Genomic DNA, 15,655 nt, shown 5'->3' on the forward strand with positions numbered 1-15,655 from the left:
TAGAACTAGCATTTACATAAGTTTTGGCTATACGGCGGCACACTAATTTTCATTGAGCCGGTTATAATAAATTAAGACTCTTGAAGTAAGGTAGAGTTCATTTGGGGGAGCTAAAGTAATAATAAATAATAAGGCCATCCTGATAATGAATTCCTATTTCGCTAATTGCCTCCTCTGGGCGATCCTTGGTTAGGCAAAAAATTAAAAAAAACAACAAGACAGAAAGACTAAGGTTTTTCAAAAATCGAAAAAGTATTTGACGGCTTGAACGAGTCGAGATCGAGATTATTTAGCCGCGGCCAGAGGTTCGTTCGGACGGGGAAAATTATAAGCCATGACTTAATTAATTAAAAAGCACGGGAAATGAACAAGTCTACAGACAGATTGGGCAAAATAAATCATGATACTGTAACTAGTCATAACTCAAGACAAGGTACAAACAGCAAGAATTACGGAATGCTGCAAAATCCTTGCTAGTCAACCCCCAGTTATACGACTGTTTGTCTTATTCCGGTGATTAATATTTCGGTTTTAAGCCCCCTCCCCCTCCCTATACTACTTATATAAGAACTTACCTCATGGACCTCAACAAACGCGGCACATCGATAAAGCTACTGGAAAGAAATGAACAAAGAACAAGAAATACGTTTGCAGAACGAAAACGTTTAATCAGAGTCGCGATCGTGGCTTTATTAGCAGCTCATTTCCAAAGGTTGTTTTGATCAATATTAAATTGCTATAAGCCTTCACCCCAAAACCCTTTCGAAATTTATATAACATTGATCGCGGACAGATTTGTTTTTCGTTTTGTCTACCAAGAAATTCTAATTCAGCGACACTCGGCCGTAGTACAGCTCAATTTCCGTTGATTTCAAAAGAAAGGAAGAAAGAAAGAAAACCTCTTCGGTCAGGATTGCCCTAATCATAACTTCAAGATAACTTAGTTTGTTTTCAGTGTCCGCTTATTTTCACAGTCGCCACCCCCGTTGGCACGACAAAGTTTGGGGTGACACATATACAGTTTTTTCACCAAATGACAGACAAAAAGAGAAGTTTTGAAAACAGACAAAAAACAAGAGAACTTTTTTCAAAAGTTCTTTTCTTTTCGCTTGACGTTTTGTTCCTTAGCCGGATTTTAAGAACAGTCAGTCCAACATGATTTATATAAACTTTCCAGCGATGCACTACAGAGGAGCTTCAGTTCTTCGTTAGCCTGTGAACAGGCTCTCTAGTCGAGGATAGAGCAAAGAGAAATCAGGAAGATGTTTGTGCGGCCCCAAATAGTAGGGTTTTCCAGCCGTTTTGGTCATAAGGGTATCGATTTTGGCCATTTTGGTCTTAAATAGGGTATGAGTTAAGTACTCTAGTCTTGAATTAGGTATGTTTCTTAGAAGAAGCCACTTTTTCATAAGTACCAATAAACCACCGACAAAAGCCCTTCATAACTTATGTTTAGGGCAACTGTGCCAGCTGCAACGGTCATAAATAGGTTATCGAATTTTTAGCCAGGTCATAAATAGAGTGGCAAAAATTGCAGATTTTGGTCATAAATAGGGTAAGGGTTTTGGGAAGTGAGCCGCACGCCCAGTTCCCTCTCGGCCCTTCTAACCGCGGTCAGACCCTTCCAGCCGGAGGTTATTGGTTGGTTTCCGAGAAAAAAAAATCATGTTCTTTTAATTGGTAAGGTCAGGCGTACTTGATAGAACTAAAAAAAAGTTATAGAAAAGTTGGAATGGGCATTCAACTATAGCGTCACGGGCGACAGTCATGCAAATCATGAACGATTTACAAAGCACACTGATTACACTGCAATCAAATCATGAGCTTGAGTGTTTTTCAATAGCTTTAGTTTAAGTGAAGTTTCCCTTGAGATTTGAACTGATAATAAAACTATGAAGAAGGGCATTAGGATTTCCTAATAAAAAGAGCTCAAAACAACTACATGGCACAAAAATGTGTTCCCTGTACGACCCTGCACCCTCCCCACCCACTGTTTTCAACAGCGTGCAGCAATGCAGTGTGCCCGTCGTGCGTGACGTCACGCACCGCTGTTCAAGCGGCAAACTGCTAAATGGTTGTCGATTCACATAAATTTTTAATGACAAAAAGACGGAAGAAATTTCTCTGTTGCTGGAAGTATTACAGCGGTGAGTACGCTTGGGAGTTATTTAAATGTCAGATCTCGCTTGTAAACGGTATATTGATATCGAGAAGTTTGTTTACAAGTCTATTCAAGTCTTGTTTTCGTTGCGACTTTTGTGGTTCATCGATCGCGTCACCGTCATTATTTGTTCGCTTTGTTTGCAGCGGTTTATTTGAAAGTTACACGCCATTGAATTTGCCTTCTCTGGGAATTGCTTATTCTTCTCGTTCAAACTGTATCGAAGATTGAAAAAGATCTGAGATTTAGCTTCGTCAGTCGGTAAGTGGTTTCAATATCAGCTTTGTATCGATCAGTTGATGAAGCCGGGATATCGAGTTTCGATCATCGTGTTAAATTCTTCTCGGCCGTTTGATTACTCGTAAGCTTTAATTTATTTTAGTGAATTCTCAAAAACATGTAGCTAAAGAAAGAACTTATTTAGAAACTGTTCTAGTTTGTGGATGTTTTATTTTCTTTCCCGTAGTATCAATTTCGTGCAAAACCAATACTGTAAAGTTTGTGCGCTAATACTGCTTTGTTTTTGTGGTTACCATGCCGAAGTAAGCACTTAACGTCGATTTTTCACTGTGATCTTTACTGTTTCTCAATGATTAAGTCCTTCCTTTAAATAATATGCCTGTGGTTGTCTAACCGAGGCCATGTTTCATCCTTCCTTTCCTGTAAATTTATCCTTGTTCTTGAATTGCTGTCGTTTGAAGTGTTTTGTAAGCTCTGCCTGCTGTTGTGAAAATAAAAGGTCATGTTTTTCCTGTGGTGAGCGTGTGGTTCCGTGAAAGAAGCTTGTACGAAATTTAAAAGAGCATCACTTCGCCACAACACATGTTAAGCTGTAGAATTAAGTTTAAGCATCATTTTTCTAAAACTGGCTTGAAAACGATATTTTGTTGGAAAGTAGAACTAAGCTTTTATAAGCATGTTTGATTATTTCCGCATTGACATGGAGTGCGCAGACGGTAAGGTTAATTACGAATTCACTGCGTGTTTTCATTGTTAAACTCTCCATTAAACCTCTGTTAGTCAAAATTCTGGACATGGCCAAAAACATTTGAAGTAAAACGTTTTGGATTAAAAGATCATTGTGGCATTTATGATTTTACAGAATTAAATGTACCTGATCGGTTTTTTATTTTTTTAAAAAATGAAAAACGTGCTTTTAGTCAATTCTTAATTTTGAAAAGGGTATAGCTGCTCAGCATGCAAACAAATATCTCTGCTGGCAACAAAACAATTTATGCAGCACGACAGGCTAGATAGTGCATGTTACGTTGTCTGTTGTGTTCTGTGTCACTAATGATAATGATCTGTGAATGTTTTCTTAAAAAAATTAACTGTCAACGCAAATCATGTAAGCTAATTTATTGGGAAACTTCTGACTGCCACAAAAGATGAAAATTAAGAGCTGGTTATTAACATACCACATGTTTCCTGCTGTGTATACTTCATAGGGTTTCATTCTACCCCAAGATGTCTGCAAATTTGCCATAACTTTTACTTATACTGATTAGTGAAATAGTACCTTTAAAATAAAGAGCAGTTTTCAATTTTAGTGTCGACCATAATTAGGCAATTACTTTGGTTTTGGTTTTGGATTTACTATGGTTCAAGATTGGCTGAGTAGTCTAATTGGTAACTAATTTTTGGTTTTGTTCTGGTTTTACGACACTCAGTTGAAAACTGCTCTATAATAGGTTGTAAACAAAAGTCTCAAACCAGACATTTACTCAACAAAACCTTCTTTAGTAGGAAACAATAAATTATTGTTTGCAAAGTCTTTTCAATTTAAACCCACAATGGCCTGTCTACTGGTGCGAGGTGCTGAGTTGCTAGACAAATCTTGGTTGTGTTGTTTTTGGCCACATATGGGAAATGGACAGGTTCCTGTCTGAGAAATTGGAAATGATGATACCTGTTGTAAAATATTTATATTTTAAAGTTCTGCTGCAGTTCTGCCTGAATTGTGTAAATAAAACGTCTCTATTGGTTAGTTCCTCAGTCAGATGTAATCAACTATCCTAACCATTTCTTGGTTATAACTATGATCCATTGTGCACTTCAATGATCAAATTTGATGGGATTTATTTAATACTTTTCACGTTAGTCATAAAATGGCATCAGATACTACATGCTGAATCCAACTTTAAGTTCCTTACTTTAGGAGCTCCAGGTTGTGGTTGTTTAAATGGATGGACAATGCTATACACTGTCCAGACAGTAGGCCATATTCGTCTTCCTGATATTCCACTGGAACAAGCTTGCAACTGAGGCTAATGTGAGGAGTCTTTTCAAATAATGCAAATGACATTTATTTCTTTTTAATGATATTTCCCCCCCCCCCCCCCCCCATATGAGCCTCCATTGTAAGCTACAGTAGTTCCAGTCTAATAGTAACCGAGAATACGAATATGGTCTATTACCCTCTAGTAATAGAAATGAGCTGTTTGGTTTGCTTATTTGAAAGTTATTCACTGGATATTGAATTTGTTTGATAGAGAATGTGATCAATCCACCTCTTGATCAGACGACATTTATTGTTACCGGATGTTTTATGCCAGCATTGAAAGAGAAATATATAATTACTGTGTATATTTTTATGTACATGTAGTTGTTCCTTAGCCTGTTTGTCTATCTTTGTGTCTCTCTGTCTGACTGTCTGTGCAGCTCTTTGTTTGTGTTGCCATTCTTTGTCTGTCTTTCTATTTGTTTGTTTGTCTGTTTGTCTGTCTGTCTGTCTGTCCGTCTGTGTATTAACAGTCAATAAATAATTTATCTTATAGGTCATTCAGTCAGTCAACCAGTTTATACAGCAATCTAACTACAAAAGTCACTCAAGCTTAAAGTAGTCTGAGATTCCAAACAGAATTGAGTTATTATTGTGTTTTGTTTACTAGAGCCAATGTCTACATCCCGGTTCAACCCTACGGAGAGTAACTACTGGTCTTCACCAAGACTGAAAATACCTATAAAGGCTGTAAACCTTGATCTCAACCATAATGTGGGAGGCTCATTACCAACCGCATGTGGCAAGTCTGTGAGTGAGCCTTCATCTCCACAGCTCTGGCACAAAGGTACCTACATTTGAATGTCGCAAAAGTCAAGAAAAAATTTCACATAAATTTCACATAGATAAATAAATTTCAAATTATAAATTAGGCATAGAGTGGTTTGATTTAAGTGTCAAAAAGTAATTGGTTTTACACTTACTACACCACCCGATTGGTTTAAAAAACTCGCACCACTTTTTATCCAATCAGGAGTAAAACCAAAACCAATTGTGACTCCCTTGTACGCATTTTCCCACACTTTGCGTCAGCTTCATGTAATTACTTTGAGTTTTGATTGGTTCGCTGGGTTGTCTTTGTCCTTTGTGATTGGCCAGAGTGATTACTTTGGTTTTGGTTTTACAACACTCAATTGAAAGCCGCTCTGTTCAGCCCACCCATTAAAACAAGGATATCCTGTGTATATAGTGTAGAGGCATGATGGCCTCCAGATCGAGTAGTCCAGGTTCAAGCCCTGGCTGGGAACATAGTGTTGTGTTCTTGGGCAAGACACTTTACTCTCACAGTGCCTCTCCCATCCAGGTGTAAAATTGGGTACCGGCAAATTTAATGCTGGGGGTAACTCTACAATGGAATAGCATTCCATTCAGGGAGAGTAGAAATATTCCTAGTCACTTCATGCTACAGAAACCAGGATGAGCTCTGGCCTGATGGGTCACTTGGCTGGTTATGCAGACTTTACCTACCCTACCATCCTGTCTACTTAAGAGGGCAATCTTGTGACTGTATTTCAATTAATCAAAGTCAACATTGATGCACTTTTAATTTCTACTACTGTAGATATTTGTAATAGCACTTCTATTTCTATTTTATACCAAGTTTCAAACACAGAACACATTGAAGCTCAAAGACTTGCAGAGAAAAATCATGCAGTACAGAACAGTTCATCCAACACAAGACAAAAGCACTTCTCACTCACAAGACAATATAGTGAGGGAACTGAGCTAGCAGAACTTCTGGCAGAACACCAAGAGCGACAATTACGCAGCATGCAAGACCTCAATGTCGGAGCGCAACGGCAATGGGGATCAAGTTCAAGACTAAATGAACTCCATGTACAGACAAATACAATTACCAATGGACTTAGCACTAGATACAAGGAGCAAATGGCATTAAATAATGGGATGTTAAACCCAGCCAACATTGCGTACAGTGTTTCAAGCCAAGGCATTCCTACTCAAGCTATGCATACTGGTAATAATAATAAAAGTTTATGATATGATAGGGGTGTCTGGAAAACCAGAACAGTGAACAGAAGATAGCACTCCAGTTAGTTTAAAACAGCATGCACTGACTAAACAATAATATTATTGTGAGGAATGACTTTCATTATTTTAGAGCTTACCACTGTTGAGCCAGTGCTATAATGTGCTGTTCAGGTTTTCCAAACATCCTACGATAAGAACATACTATATATAAAGTTGTATGTGTCAAGAAATATATTTGACTATAAAAGATGAAACATTCCTCAATACATGTTGGGACTGTGAGACAAACGACAAAATGAACCTCCCAGACACCAGGAGGGCACTCTAACCACTACGCTGTGAAGTCTCGGACTTGTGAATCTCAGAATCGTGAGCAAGGCCATTTACTAGGTTCGTATGTGGCATGCATCTTTCCTACTGCTTGGATCAGCAATGACACAAGCATCATGTGGTTAGAAAAATAACGAGGGATGGCATGGTTTTATACAGCATTTTGTTACAAGCATGTTATGAAAAATTACAGACCTCAAGTCTGTACATTGTACCAATCACAAGTCAGAATGACATACCTGGAGCTTTCAGATAAGAGAAAGTGTTGGTCAGATTGGAGATATTTTAAATTAACATTTTCACCCGAGGAAAATGTTAGAAAACACTGATCAGGCTAGTTTTTTTTTTTTATTCCAGGGATGACAGCTTCCTCAACAATGCCAACAACTTCAGCAGGGTATTCTGCACCTCGCAGTCATGTCACAGATGGTACAACTGCTCTTCGAAACAGCCCCCTCAATGTCGTAGTGGAGGGTTACACCTCAGGACACACTTCTAGATCAATAAGCCCTTCAAGTGATGACAGTGACAAATGGAGTTCGTATTTGAGAGCAAAGGATGAGCTCATTGGGCAAAAAGATCACATCATTGATAGGTAGAACCCTAGTCAGTGTCCATATACTTTAACGGACGTTAACAAATATTGCTATCATATCTATAGACTGGAGAGAGAATTATCTTGAGTGATTATCGTGGCTTTTTAAAGGGTGGATAATGCTGTCCTCAAGAAACGGGTTGTTCAAAGCCCAGTTTAAGCCAGAACTTTGAACTCAGTTTTGTCCCTTTTTGGTGAAGTTTGCTGTTAAATATATGCTGGTAATTTTGTTTGTCTTTCAGTTTTGAGTAACTTGCATACATAGTCAATTATCCTATTGCCTTGAAGCACATTATTGCAATCCAACATTATTTTGAGTAACAGATTTGCTTATGTTATTTTTTTGGTAATTCCATCTTATTTTTTAGGCAAAAACAAAGCATATTTCAACTCCAGCAGCAGTTGTTGCTTCAAACAAACACAGCTATGCAGCAAGCTGTGCCGACACATTACCATATTAGCCGTTCACAGAGTACAGGGGAAAGTAACTCGCTATCTTTGAAGCTACAGGAATGTCAGTACGAGAATGCTCAACTAAGAGCACATCTTGCAGAGAAAGACTCATCACTTGATAAACTTCAGAAGAAACTTGGGTGAGAGAATGATTTACGTGTTTATTGTCTAAATAGAGGAACTTGCTCTAAAAAAACAAACTAACAAAAAAACAAACTAACTACAAACACTTATGGATTACCAACAGCATGTTGTTTCGTCCTAGCTTTGGTGAATATCTGAAATAACATGTGAAAATCAATCTGGGTTTTCAGGCTAACATGTTAGTTTTCTCCACTTTACAAAATGTTGAGACATTACATTCAATGAACATCTATAGGGCCATGGTGTATAGTTCATGAGGCTGTAATGCTAAAATGAGGATGTTGGTACAGCAGGTAGACATGGGAAGTCGATATTTAAAGTTGTAGCCCAAGTTGGCAAAAAATCTTTGTTGTTTTGGTGGTGCTTTCTTCATTTCTGTCGATATTACACACTGCACCTGGAACTTTAACATTTGTAGATCATATCAGTCATGATTTGTTTTGATTGAAGCATTTGAAAACTTTAATTATATAGATTTTAGAAAGCAAAACGTATTAATTTAAAGTTTAAAAGCACATTGATCAGAGCTTACCAGTTGGGATTTGTAGCTTGTTTCGAAAACCTCGGAAACCCTCAAAACGCTGTAGCTTGTACATGTACATTATCTCTTCACGTTACACGAAGTGAACCTTGACTTTGTTGGCAGACCGCTGACATAATGATATTGCGTCTGACACTGCAGAGAGACGGAGTATCTGTTACAAAACATGGAGGCCAGTGTGAAAGATTCTGCTGCTTCAAGTAGACAAGAATTGGAACAACTACAGCAAAAGGTAAGGGAAGTAACTCAAATCCATAGCACTTGGTTGTAGCAAGGACCAAATCTGAGTACAAAGAGTTTCAGAACACTTTGAACACTGTAAAGGTTAAAAATTTTAATTTCGAACGTTAACTTGCTGTAGAGGTGTACATTGAAGATCTTCTGAAGTTTTAAGATGATGATGTTATTTCTCTTCTTTATTCATTAGTTTGCAAAACAGGAAAAATCGAAAACAGAGCTGACCAGTAAGCTGGAGCAGTTGGAAGAAGAAAAGCTAAAGCTGAAGTAAGTTGTGACTTGTACAAACCCTGCCTTAATGTGACCAGATGGCGCCAAAAACCGTCAAGGGTCTATCCTTCACGCGCCAGAAGGCACGCTTGACTTCTTCAAGACCGGGGTCTATTTGCAATTGTTTGTTAATCGCTAGCTAGTATAAGGATAGAGCAAACTATTCAGTTTTTGTGTCCGGTTTTTATCAGTTTCCCGAAAATACAACCTATAGTTAGATCGTGACGAAACAAGAGTTGAAATTGACCCGCGTGCAACAATAGAGGGTAAATGAACGAGCAAGAGAGTCAGCAAGTATCTGTACCCTGTTCCTTTTCATAGTTCTGCGCATTTTTAGAGCTTGTGTCGTTCGTAACCGGTAATTTAAATACCTCTTTTCCTTATTCTCCTTCGAAGCCGTTGTTTGTGCCGTCACGCAACACTTCTCCCCATTGAATAGAGGGGGTAAGTTTCTAAAGAAACTGTGGTGCTGCTTCGGTGGGGAGTATAACAAGATAATTTGGTTTTATCAACTGGGTTGATAATGCGAATTGGCCACCGTAAAGAGATTCGAAAGCTGTCGTTTCGAGCGTTAGCCCTTCGTCGGAACGAAATTAACCCAAATTAACTTCTCCCCATTGTTGAATAGAAGCACTGCGTGATGTAACGACTGTGACAAAACGGGAGCAATATTTAACAACGCAATATTGTTGAATATTTAAAGAGAGACCTTGGAAATGAACGTCAGTCTTTACAAGCTCAATTCCCAGTCATCTCCAGTGACTCGTGGTAACTGATGGCATATTGTTTTTTTTTTTGTTTTTGCCTTTTTTCACCAGGCGAGAAAAGCAGAGTTTAGAGCGTTATTTGAAGGAAGTACCAACTGTCGAGGAACATCAGAAGTTAAATAAAACTATATCCTTGAAACATTTTGTACTTACCACTGTTGCTTCTTAGAAATCATGCCAAAAAACTAGACTATATTTGTTAAATATCCGTAATTTTAGGAAGCTGAAAGTATTTTAATGTAGCTGTAAACTGAGTCATACCTCATATAGCCTTCTGCGCAGTGATTCTTTTGACTCGTCACGCAATCTTTCGTTTGGGAGAAACAAGTGACGAGCCCAAAGAGCATCTGTCAGAAGGTGGTACAAGTTCACGATCACTGGAAGCTGTAAACGTAAAATGTGGTAATATGTCAGTGGTTGTTGTCTTTAACATTTTTCACCTTAAAGAGGTCCGTGATGAATGTGAAAAACTCAGAGACACAATTTCCTCAAAAGACAAGAAGTTAGCAGGCATGAACAAAGCTTTTGGAAATAAGGTGAAGTATTAGATTAATTCAGTTGGACTTTTCTTGTCGTCTCTTTGTACAAGGGTTTTCAACAGTTAAACAAAAATTTATGATGGAAAGCAAATAGACAGTAATTTTCCTTTTTACTACAACAGAATTACTGAGCTGACCAAAAGTAGTAACCGCAAATTTATTCAGTTCTCAGTGTTTTAGATTCTCCGCAAAAGGCTATTCTTTGCTATTTCTGCCAATCCATCTCTGGCAACAACTTTTAACTTGTCCTTATCTGTTCCATATAGGATGACGAGGCAAAGAAATTAATCGCGGAAAATAGTACTTTGAAAGAAAACGTGCAAAGGTAAATGTGAAGAGTGTGGCTTGTTTTGAAGTTTCTGTAAATTCTTTCAATAAGTTAAGCAGGTTCAGCTGTGGCGATGTGTCATGATGTCCAGGGCATCCCTCTCTCCGTCCATCCCTCTTCTCCCCCTCCCACTTTCTCAACCCCCCCCCCCCCCCCCACTTAAAACAAAAAGGGCAAAAGAGCAAATCCCAACAAAAGTGGTTCCCAAGAAGGGGAGGTGAGTTTTGTTTACCCCTTCTCTGGGCGCAGGCTGGAAAGAGAGCTAAGAGCTACTCACAACTTTGAGGCAATCCAAACATTTTTTGACAGGTTGACTGATGTGGCTCAATGTCACTGAAGTGTCAATGTCAGTATACTGAAGTAAACGTTTGTTGTTTTTAGACTGCAGGTTTCCCTCGATAAAATAACAAATGATGGTCCAGTATCGCTAATTAGCTTTGAAGACCTCAAGATGGAAAATGAACGGTTACAAGGAGAGCTTGACCGTACAAAGAAGGTAAAAATGATAAACTTTGCGGATTACGAATTGCTCACTGAAGAATTGAAGGTTCCCTTTGGCTAGTCACGCAATCTTTCTTTAGCGTTAGCGTTTATCAAAGGACCGTTTGATAACCTCTCATTCCGTGACAGGTAACATAATCGATTAAATGTAAGCCAAGCGCCTGTTTATACGTTTTCGAAGGAAGTTGAGTTCCCCTAGTCAGCATTGCACTACGAAAATCGCGTTGAATAAGGACAGGATTTTCTGTTTTCCAGTGCTTTTAATTATTATTAAAACTATAGTAGGTTGTTAGAAAGGAATACTCACTGGTCTACAGTTCACCTAATTCTTCGCTAACACTGGCGGTCTTTTTAGTTCCTGTTACGTTAGAGGTAATATAAGAGTAAAAGCTTTTGCCCAAGAAAGCAAAGCAAATGCAATGGCGACGTCAATGTCAAGGCCAACTTCGTTTCCTTTGGTTTTTTGTCTCTAACGGAATTGCTATGTTTAGGCGTTAGAGGCCAAGCACAAGAAAATGAAAGCGCTTCACTACCAAACACAGAAAGAACAGAAGAACTTGGAGGAGCGGTTAGCACAGGAAGAGGTAGGCAGAAAAAGGATGTAATGGCCAACCTCGTTCCCAGAAAAAAGCCTTGGGAACGAGGTTGTATAGTGGTGCTAATTTATACCAGAAGGTGGACTCCATTACCAAAACTTTAATGAAGACCGTACGCGAAAGAGCGGCGGAAATCGAGCCTGGCAACAAGGACACTGCTTTTGATTCCCTTCCTTGAACGGGCGATGCCATCAATGACAGTCAAGCCTTATACAATGGTCGTGGCCATTTCTGCTGTAGTTTTAGGCCTGGGTCTCAGGGGTGAGCGGCGAAGCTGCGAGAGCTCGCGTATGAGACGAAAAGGTGAGCCATCTTATAGGCTACTAAAATTGCATCGACCTGGTGTTTACGGAAGAGAAACACGTGTTTCTGTTTCATTAAGAGATGTTATTTTGTGGCTTGCTTACTTTGCCAACTTAACGTTTTGTACATATGGTACTTCTATTTACAGGAAATGGTGAACGCTTTACGAGAAGAACTCGTTACGAAAGGCAACTCACTTGATGAAGTCAAGAAAGCAGTCAAGGATGTGAGTACAATGTACATTTCCACAATAAAATGTAAAGCTATTTGTCAGTGGTCTAGGGTCTGTGGTAAAACTTCGAGAATCATCAAGGCACTTTCGAAATTCTCGTTTGTCAACTACTGTGTAATTTATCCTTAAATTGTCAACCCCAGCGACAGTAATTGATCATCAAGCTAACTATCCCATGCAACACGTACTTCAAGTCCAATGTTCGGTCACCGGTAAAAGGAATTCGTATGTTAAATAGACTATGATGAACTTATTGGGTTGCCTTACTGTAGTGAGATGTTGTAAGGTAGTCAGTGACCAAAGAGTGTCCTGATCATACATCAATGTATTTTATTTGTAAGCTTTTTAATATCGTTCATTCAGATCGCTTCCCACAACCAGGATCTACTGGAAGAGAACTTAAATCTTCAATGCCACTGCGAGCAGGTAAGGAAGCTACGTTACCTTTAAGTTCTCCCCTCCCCTCTTCACCAAAGGTTACGACCTTCTTCCGACCGTAGCAATAAAATTTCATGCTTGATGGCCGACAAATCCGAAAGTAACTGAATTGGTGTCGTTACTTTTCGAACTTTGCGATAGACGTTGCATTTTTCCGAGTCATTCGAGTAAGGCACGACTGTCGTCGGAATAGGTTCGTGCCTCTTCCCTATTGGTAGAACATAGTCGGTGACTCTTCGAAGGCCTCTCCGAAGTCGATAGAAATGCCGATGCAGTTGTCTAACTGTTTTGCAGTCTACCACTTAAGAAATCTTGGACTTAAACAAAATGGTTTAAAAAGTAAAACATTTTGGCTTTTTAGTATACTTTTATAAATTTATGTTTTGTATTTTATTGTTATAGCTACAAAAGCTCAGCTCAAAGGAGAAGTTAGAATCTGAGAGAAAACTTTGGAAGGAGGTGAGAAAATTGAAGCCCCTAGACGCGAGCTGTAAGTTGGTCGCACCGAGTTTGATGATGGTTGGACATCTACAAATACGGGACGAACGTTAACACTAACTTCTCTGAAAGAATACAATTGCGAAACATTTCCTAGTTTCCTAAGTGGGAGGATGAAGTTCAGCTTAATTTTCTAACGGTTGTTTAATTACAGTTATTGTAAATGTTGTTTGCTATGAAACTAAACACTTGGCTTTGTTTTGTTTACAGTTGTCTGAATGCACGGCGGAACTTAAATCAGTTGTACAAGTTTGTCGAGAAAGAAAACAAGGGAAAGATCCTGACATGTCCATTCTACTTGGTCTCAGATGTGAGTTCACATTGATCTTGTTGTTCAGTTGTTTGTTATTACTGCATTTTTTTTATTCGAGAAGACGCATTAGTCATCTAGTCGTGAGGATTACGTTCGTGGATGATATACTAGTGTGTGCATGACCATTCAAATGAAAGCTATTTTTTATGTGATACTGTTCGGTACACTGTAGAACTGAAGGAGGTTTTAGCTTTTTAAGTGTATGGATGGAACCCCCAGTGTGTGACCATTCAAATGAAAGCTATTGAGCAGTACTTTCTGTTCCTATTGTACTGTTTTTATTATGCTGTGCAAGATGGTTTTATGGATGAAACCCCAGTATGACCATTCACAATGAGATGAAAGCTATTGAGCAGCTCTCTGATGTGGTACAGCCGGTTCTTGCTTTACAAGGTGCTGCTAAATTTTAGGTCTGTTTTAAAAACGATGGTACTGTGTGACCAGTGATATATAGAATAGTAGCAATAGTTCTCACTTGCAATACTTTCTTTAATACTATTTCTTCCGTTGTTGTCTAGCAACCACTACCGACGAAGAAGAAGCCGACAGTAAAGATTCATCGGATGATGTAGACGTTATAAAATCCAAGATAAATGGAGTCCAGCAGCTGCGGTTAGACGTGGAAGATCTAAGAAAGTTCATCTGCGATCAATATGCTGAGGACATTGGCAACAACTGCAGAATGCAATGATGACAGGGGGTTATAACGTGCCCCAAAGCACAGTTTCTTTAGCAACCCAAGAACAAGACTTCACACAAATGCTCGGAAACACACGCTATAGCACTCCTTGTATTTTCAGTGTCTGTATGGAATGGATAGCGATCTCTGGCCAATTCCAGTTTGTAAGTATGATTAACGGACTTCCGCTCAGATCTGGTTGGCTGACTGTCGGACATGTATCGACTTTACGCATGGTCAAAAAAACCGGCAAGAGATGGTTATCCTTTGGTCTCGGGGGACAAGAATGTGGATGCCCATTTTTGTGCTTAGCTCCGCTTCGATAACCTGGGCCTAGAACAAACATTAGTACTAATTTCTCGTCAAAAAGTCAACACGGTCAACTCGAACCCTTCAGCAGGAGCAAATCAAGGGAAAGATTAGGACATACACCAGTTTGTGCCCAGTGCTAACTGTTCGCCTTAGTAGATGTTAGAGAGGTGTCCGCTTTGAGGAGATAGCATAACCCAATACTGGGAATTTGTTACTGATTTATTTTGTTTCTTGAGCAGCTAGGAAACTCGGAAAATTTTCTACTAACATTTTTCATAGTGCTCGGACGGTTGAGAGAATAGGATTCTTTTGGAGATTTTCGTATCAGCTCCTTACTTTCTATACCCTGGGTGCCAGAGACGTTTGTTTTTTCCAAGACCACGAGAACGCCGCAATAGCGAAGAATCGCCGCCAAAGCGGCGTTCTCTTGGACCTTGGAAATGATCTTCCTGGCACTCAGGGTATGATTGCTAGTGGTTCTTGAGAAATAGATTACTGATAGGTGAGGAAAATATCAAAAAAATTCATTAAATTTTCCGACAACGTGGCCTGAGAAATCAATTTTTATCATCCACACTGTCAACTGACCATGCTTTTCGCTAAAAGCTCAGAATTCATCTACGTTTTGTTGTTAGTTGTATTCGTTTTGTTGCATCAGTGTTACACGTGAGTTCTCAAATGAAGTAATTTCCCAAGCTCGATTACTAGCCGCTGTTCGGAAAAGGAGCCCGCGCTCCTACCCTGAGGAACGCGACCGGACCCGAGAGAGCGACGGAAATCTAGCCTTTGAAAGATTCAGGAGTGATGCTTGTGAGAAGTAGGGTATTAATGCTAAAGGAGATTGTGTGACGCCTGATGTAGGCAAGCTTGGCGTGTGAAATGAAGTACACTTAATGCGTGACGCGCGAATGTGCTGGTACTTCCCCTCCCCTCTCTTATTGAAATATTGGGTTAGCGGTATAACAAAATATGATAAAAATTGCATTGTTTATAATTGAATCAATAATTTATTGTTTTTGGTGTTCTTTAAATAGCCGTTTACATGACTAGTAAATTCGTATCTCTGGAAAGGAGACTAAAACGTTTAATAAAATCAATAAGAGAAATGTGGTTTGTTTTATCACAACACCCACCCATAAAAAAAAAAC

General features: G+C 39.1%; 1 protein-coding gene across 3 annotated transcripts; it reads left to right on the plus strand.

Annotated features, from left to right (window-relative positions):
* The first annotated feature begins 942 nt into the window (after positions 1–942).
* Positions 943–14,401, plus strand: LOC145481162 (centrosomal protein of 85 kDa-like). Of its 3 annotated transcripts, XM_081459585.1 has the most exons (18): positions 943–2,147; positions 2,308–2,422; positions 5,053–5,229; positions 6,043–6,417; positions 7,119–7,356; positions 7,725–7,949; positions 8,636–8,726; positions 8,922–8,998; positions 9,820–9,895; positions 10,209–10,304; positions 10,574–10,632; positions 11,017–11,131; positions 11,628–11,720; positions 12,184–12,261; positions 12,631–12,693; positions 13,108–13,164; positions 13,414–13,513; positions 14,035–14,401. In XM_081459585.1, the coding sequence occupies exons 3-18, from the start codon at positions 5,058–5,060 to the stop codon at positions 14,205–14,207; spliced, it is 2,088 nt and encodes a 695-aa protein (XP_081315711.1). In that variant the 5' UTR covers positions 943–2,147; positions 2,308–2,422; positions 5,053–5,057; the 3' UTR covers positions 14,208–14,401. The 3 variants fall into 3 exon arrangements, with proteins under 3 accessions (XP_081315711.1, XP_081315708.1, XP_081315710.1); XM_081459582.1 differs by having other exon boundaries at positions 943–2,422; XM_081459584.1 differs by lacking the exons at positions 943–2,147; positions 2,308–2,422 and having other exon boundaries at positions 4,509–5,229.
* Positions 14,402–15,655: the final 1,254 nt, after the last annotated feature.

The sequence above is a fragment of the Orbicella franksi genome, chromosome 3 (assembly GCF_964199315.1).
Source record: "Orbicella franksi chromosome 3, jaOrbFran1.1, whole genome shotgun sequence".
Taxonomy (NCBI): Eukaryota; Metazoa; Cnidaria; class Anthozoa; order Scleractinia; family Merulinidae; genus Orbicella; species Orbicella franksi.

Bases quoted from the DNA above. Each gene is read 5' to 3' on its own strand.
- LOC145481162 (XM_081459582.1), top strand. From the start codon at position 5,058: ATGTCTACATCCCGGTTCAACCCTACGGAGAGTAACTACTGGTCTTCA. The intron at 8,999-9,819 runs GTAAGTTGTGAC...TTTTTTCACCAG, and splicing joins GAAGAAAAGCTAAAGCTGAA to GCGAGAAAAGCAGAGTTTAG. The intron at 9,896-10,208 runs ATATCCTTGAAA...AACATTTTTCAC, and splicing joins ATCAGAAGTTAAATAAAACT to CTTAAAGAGGTCCGTGATGA.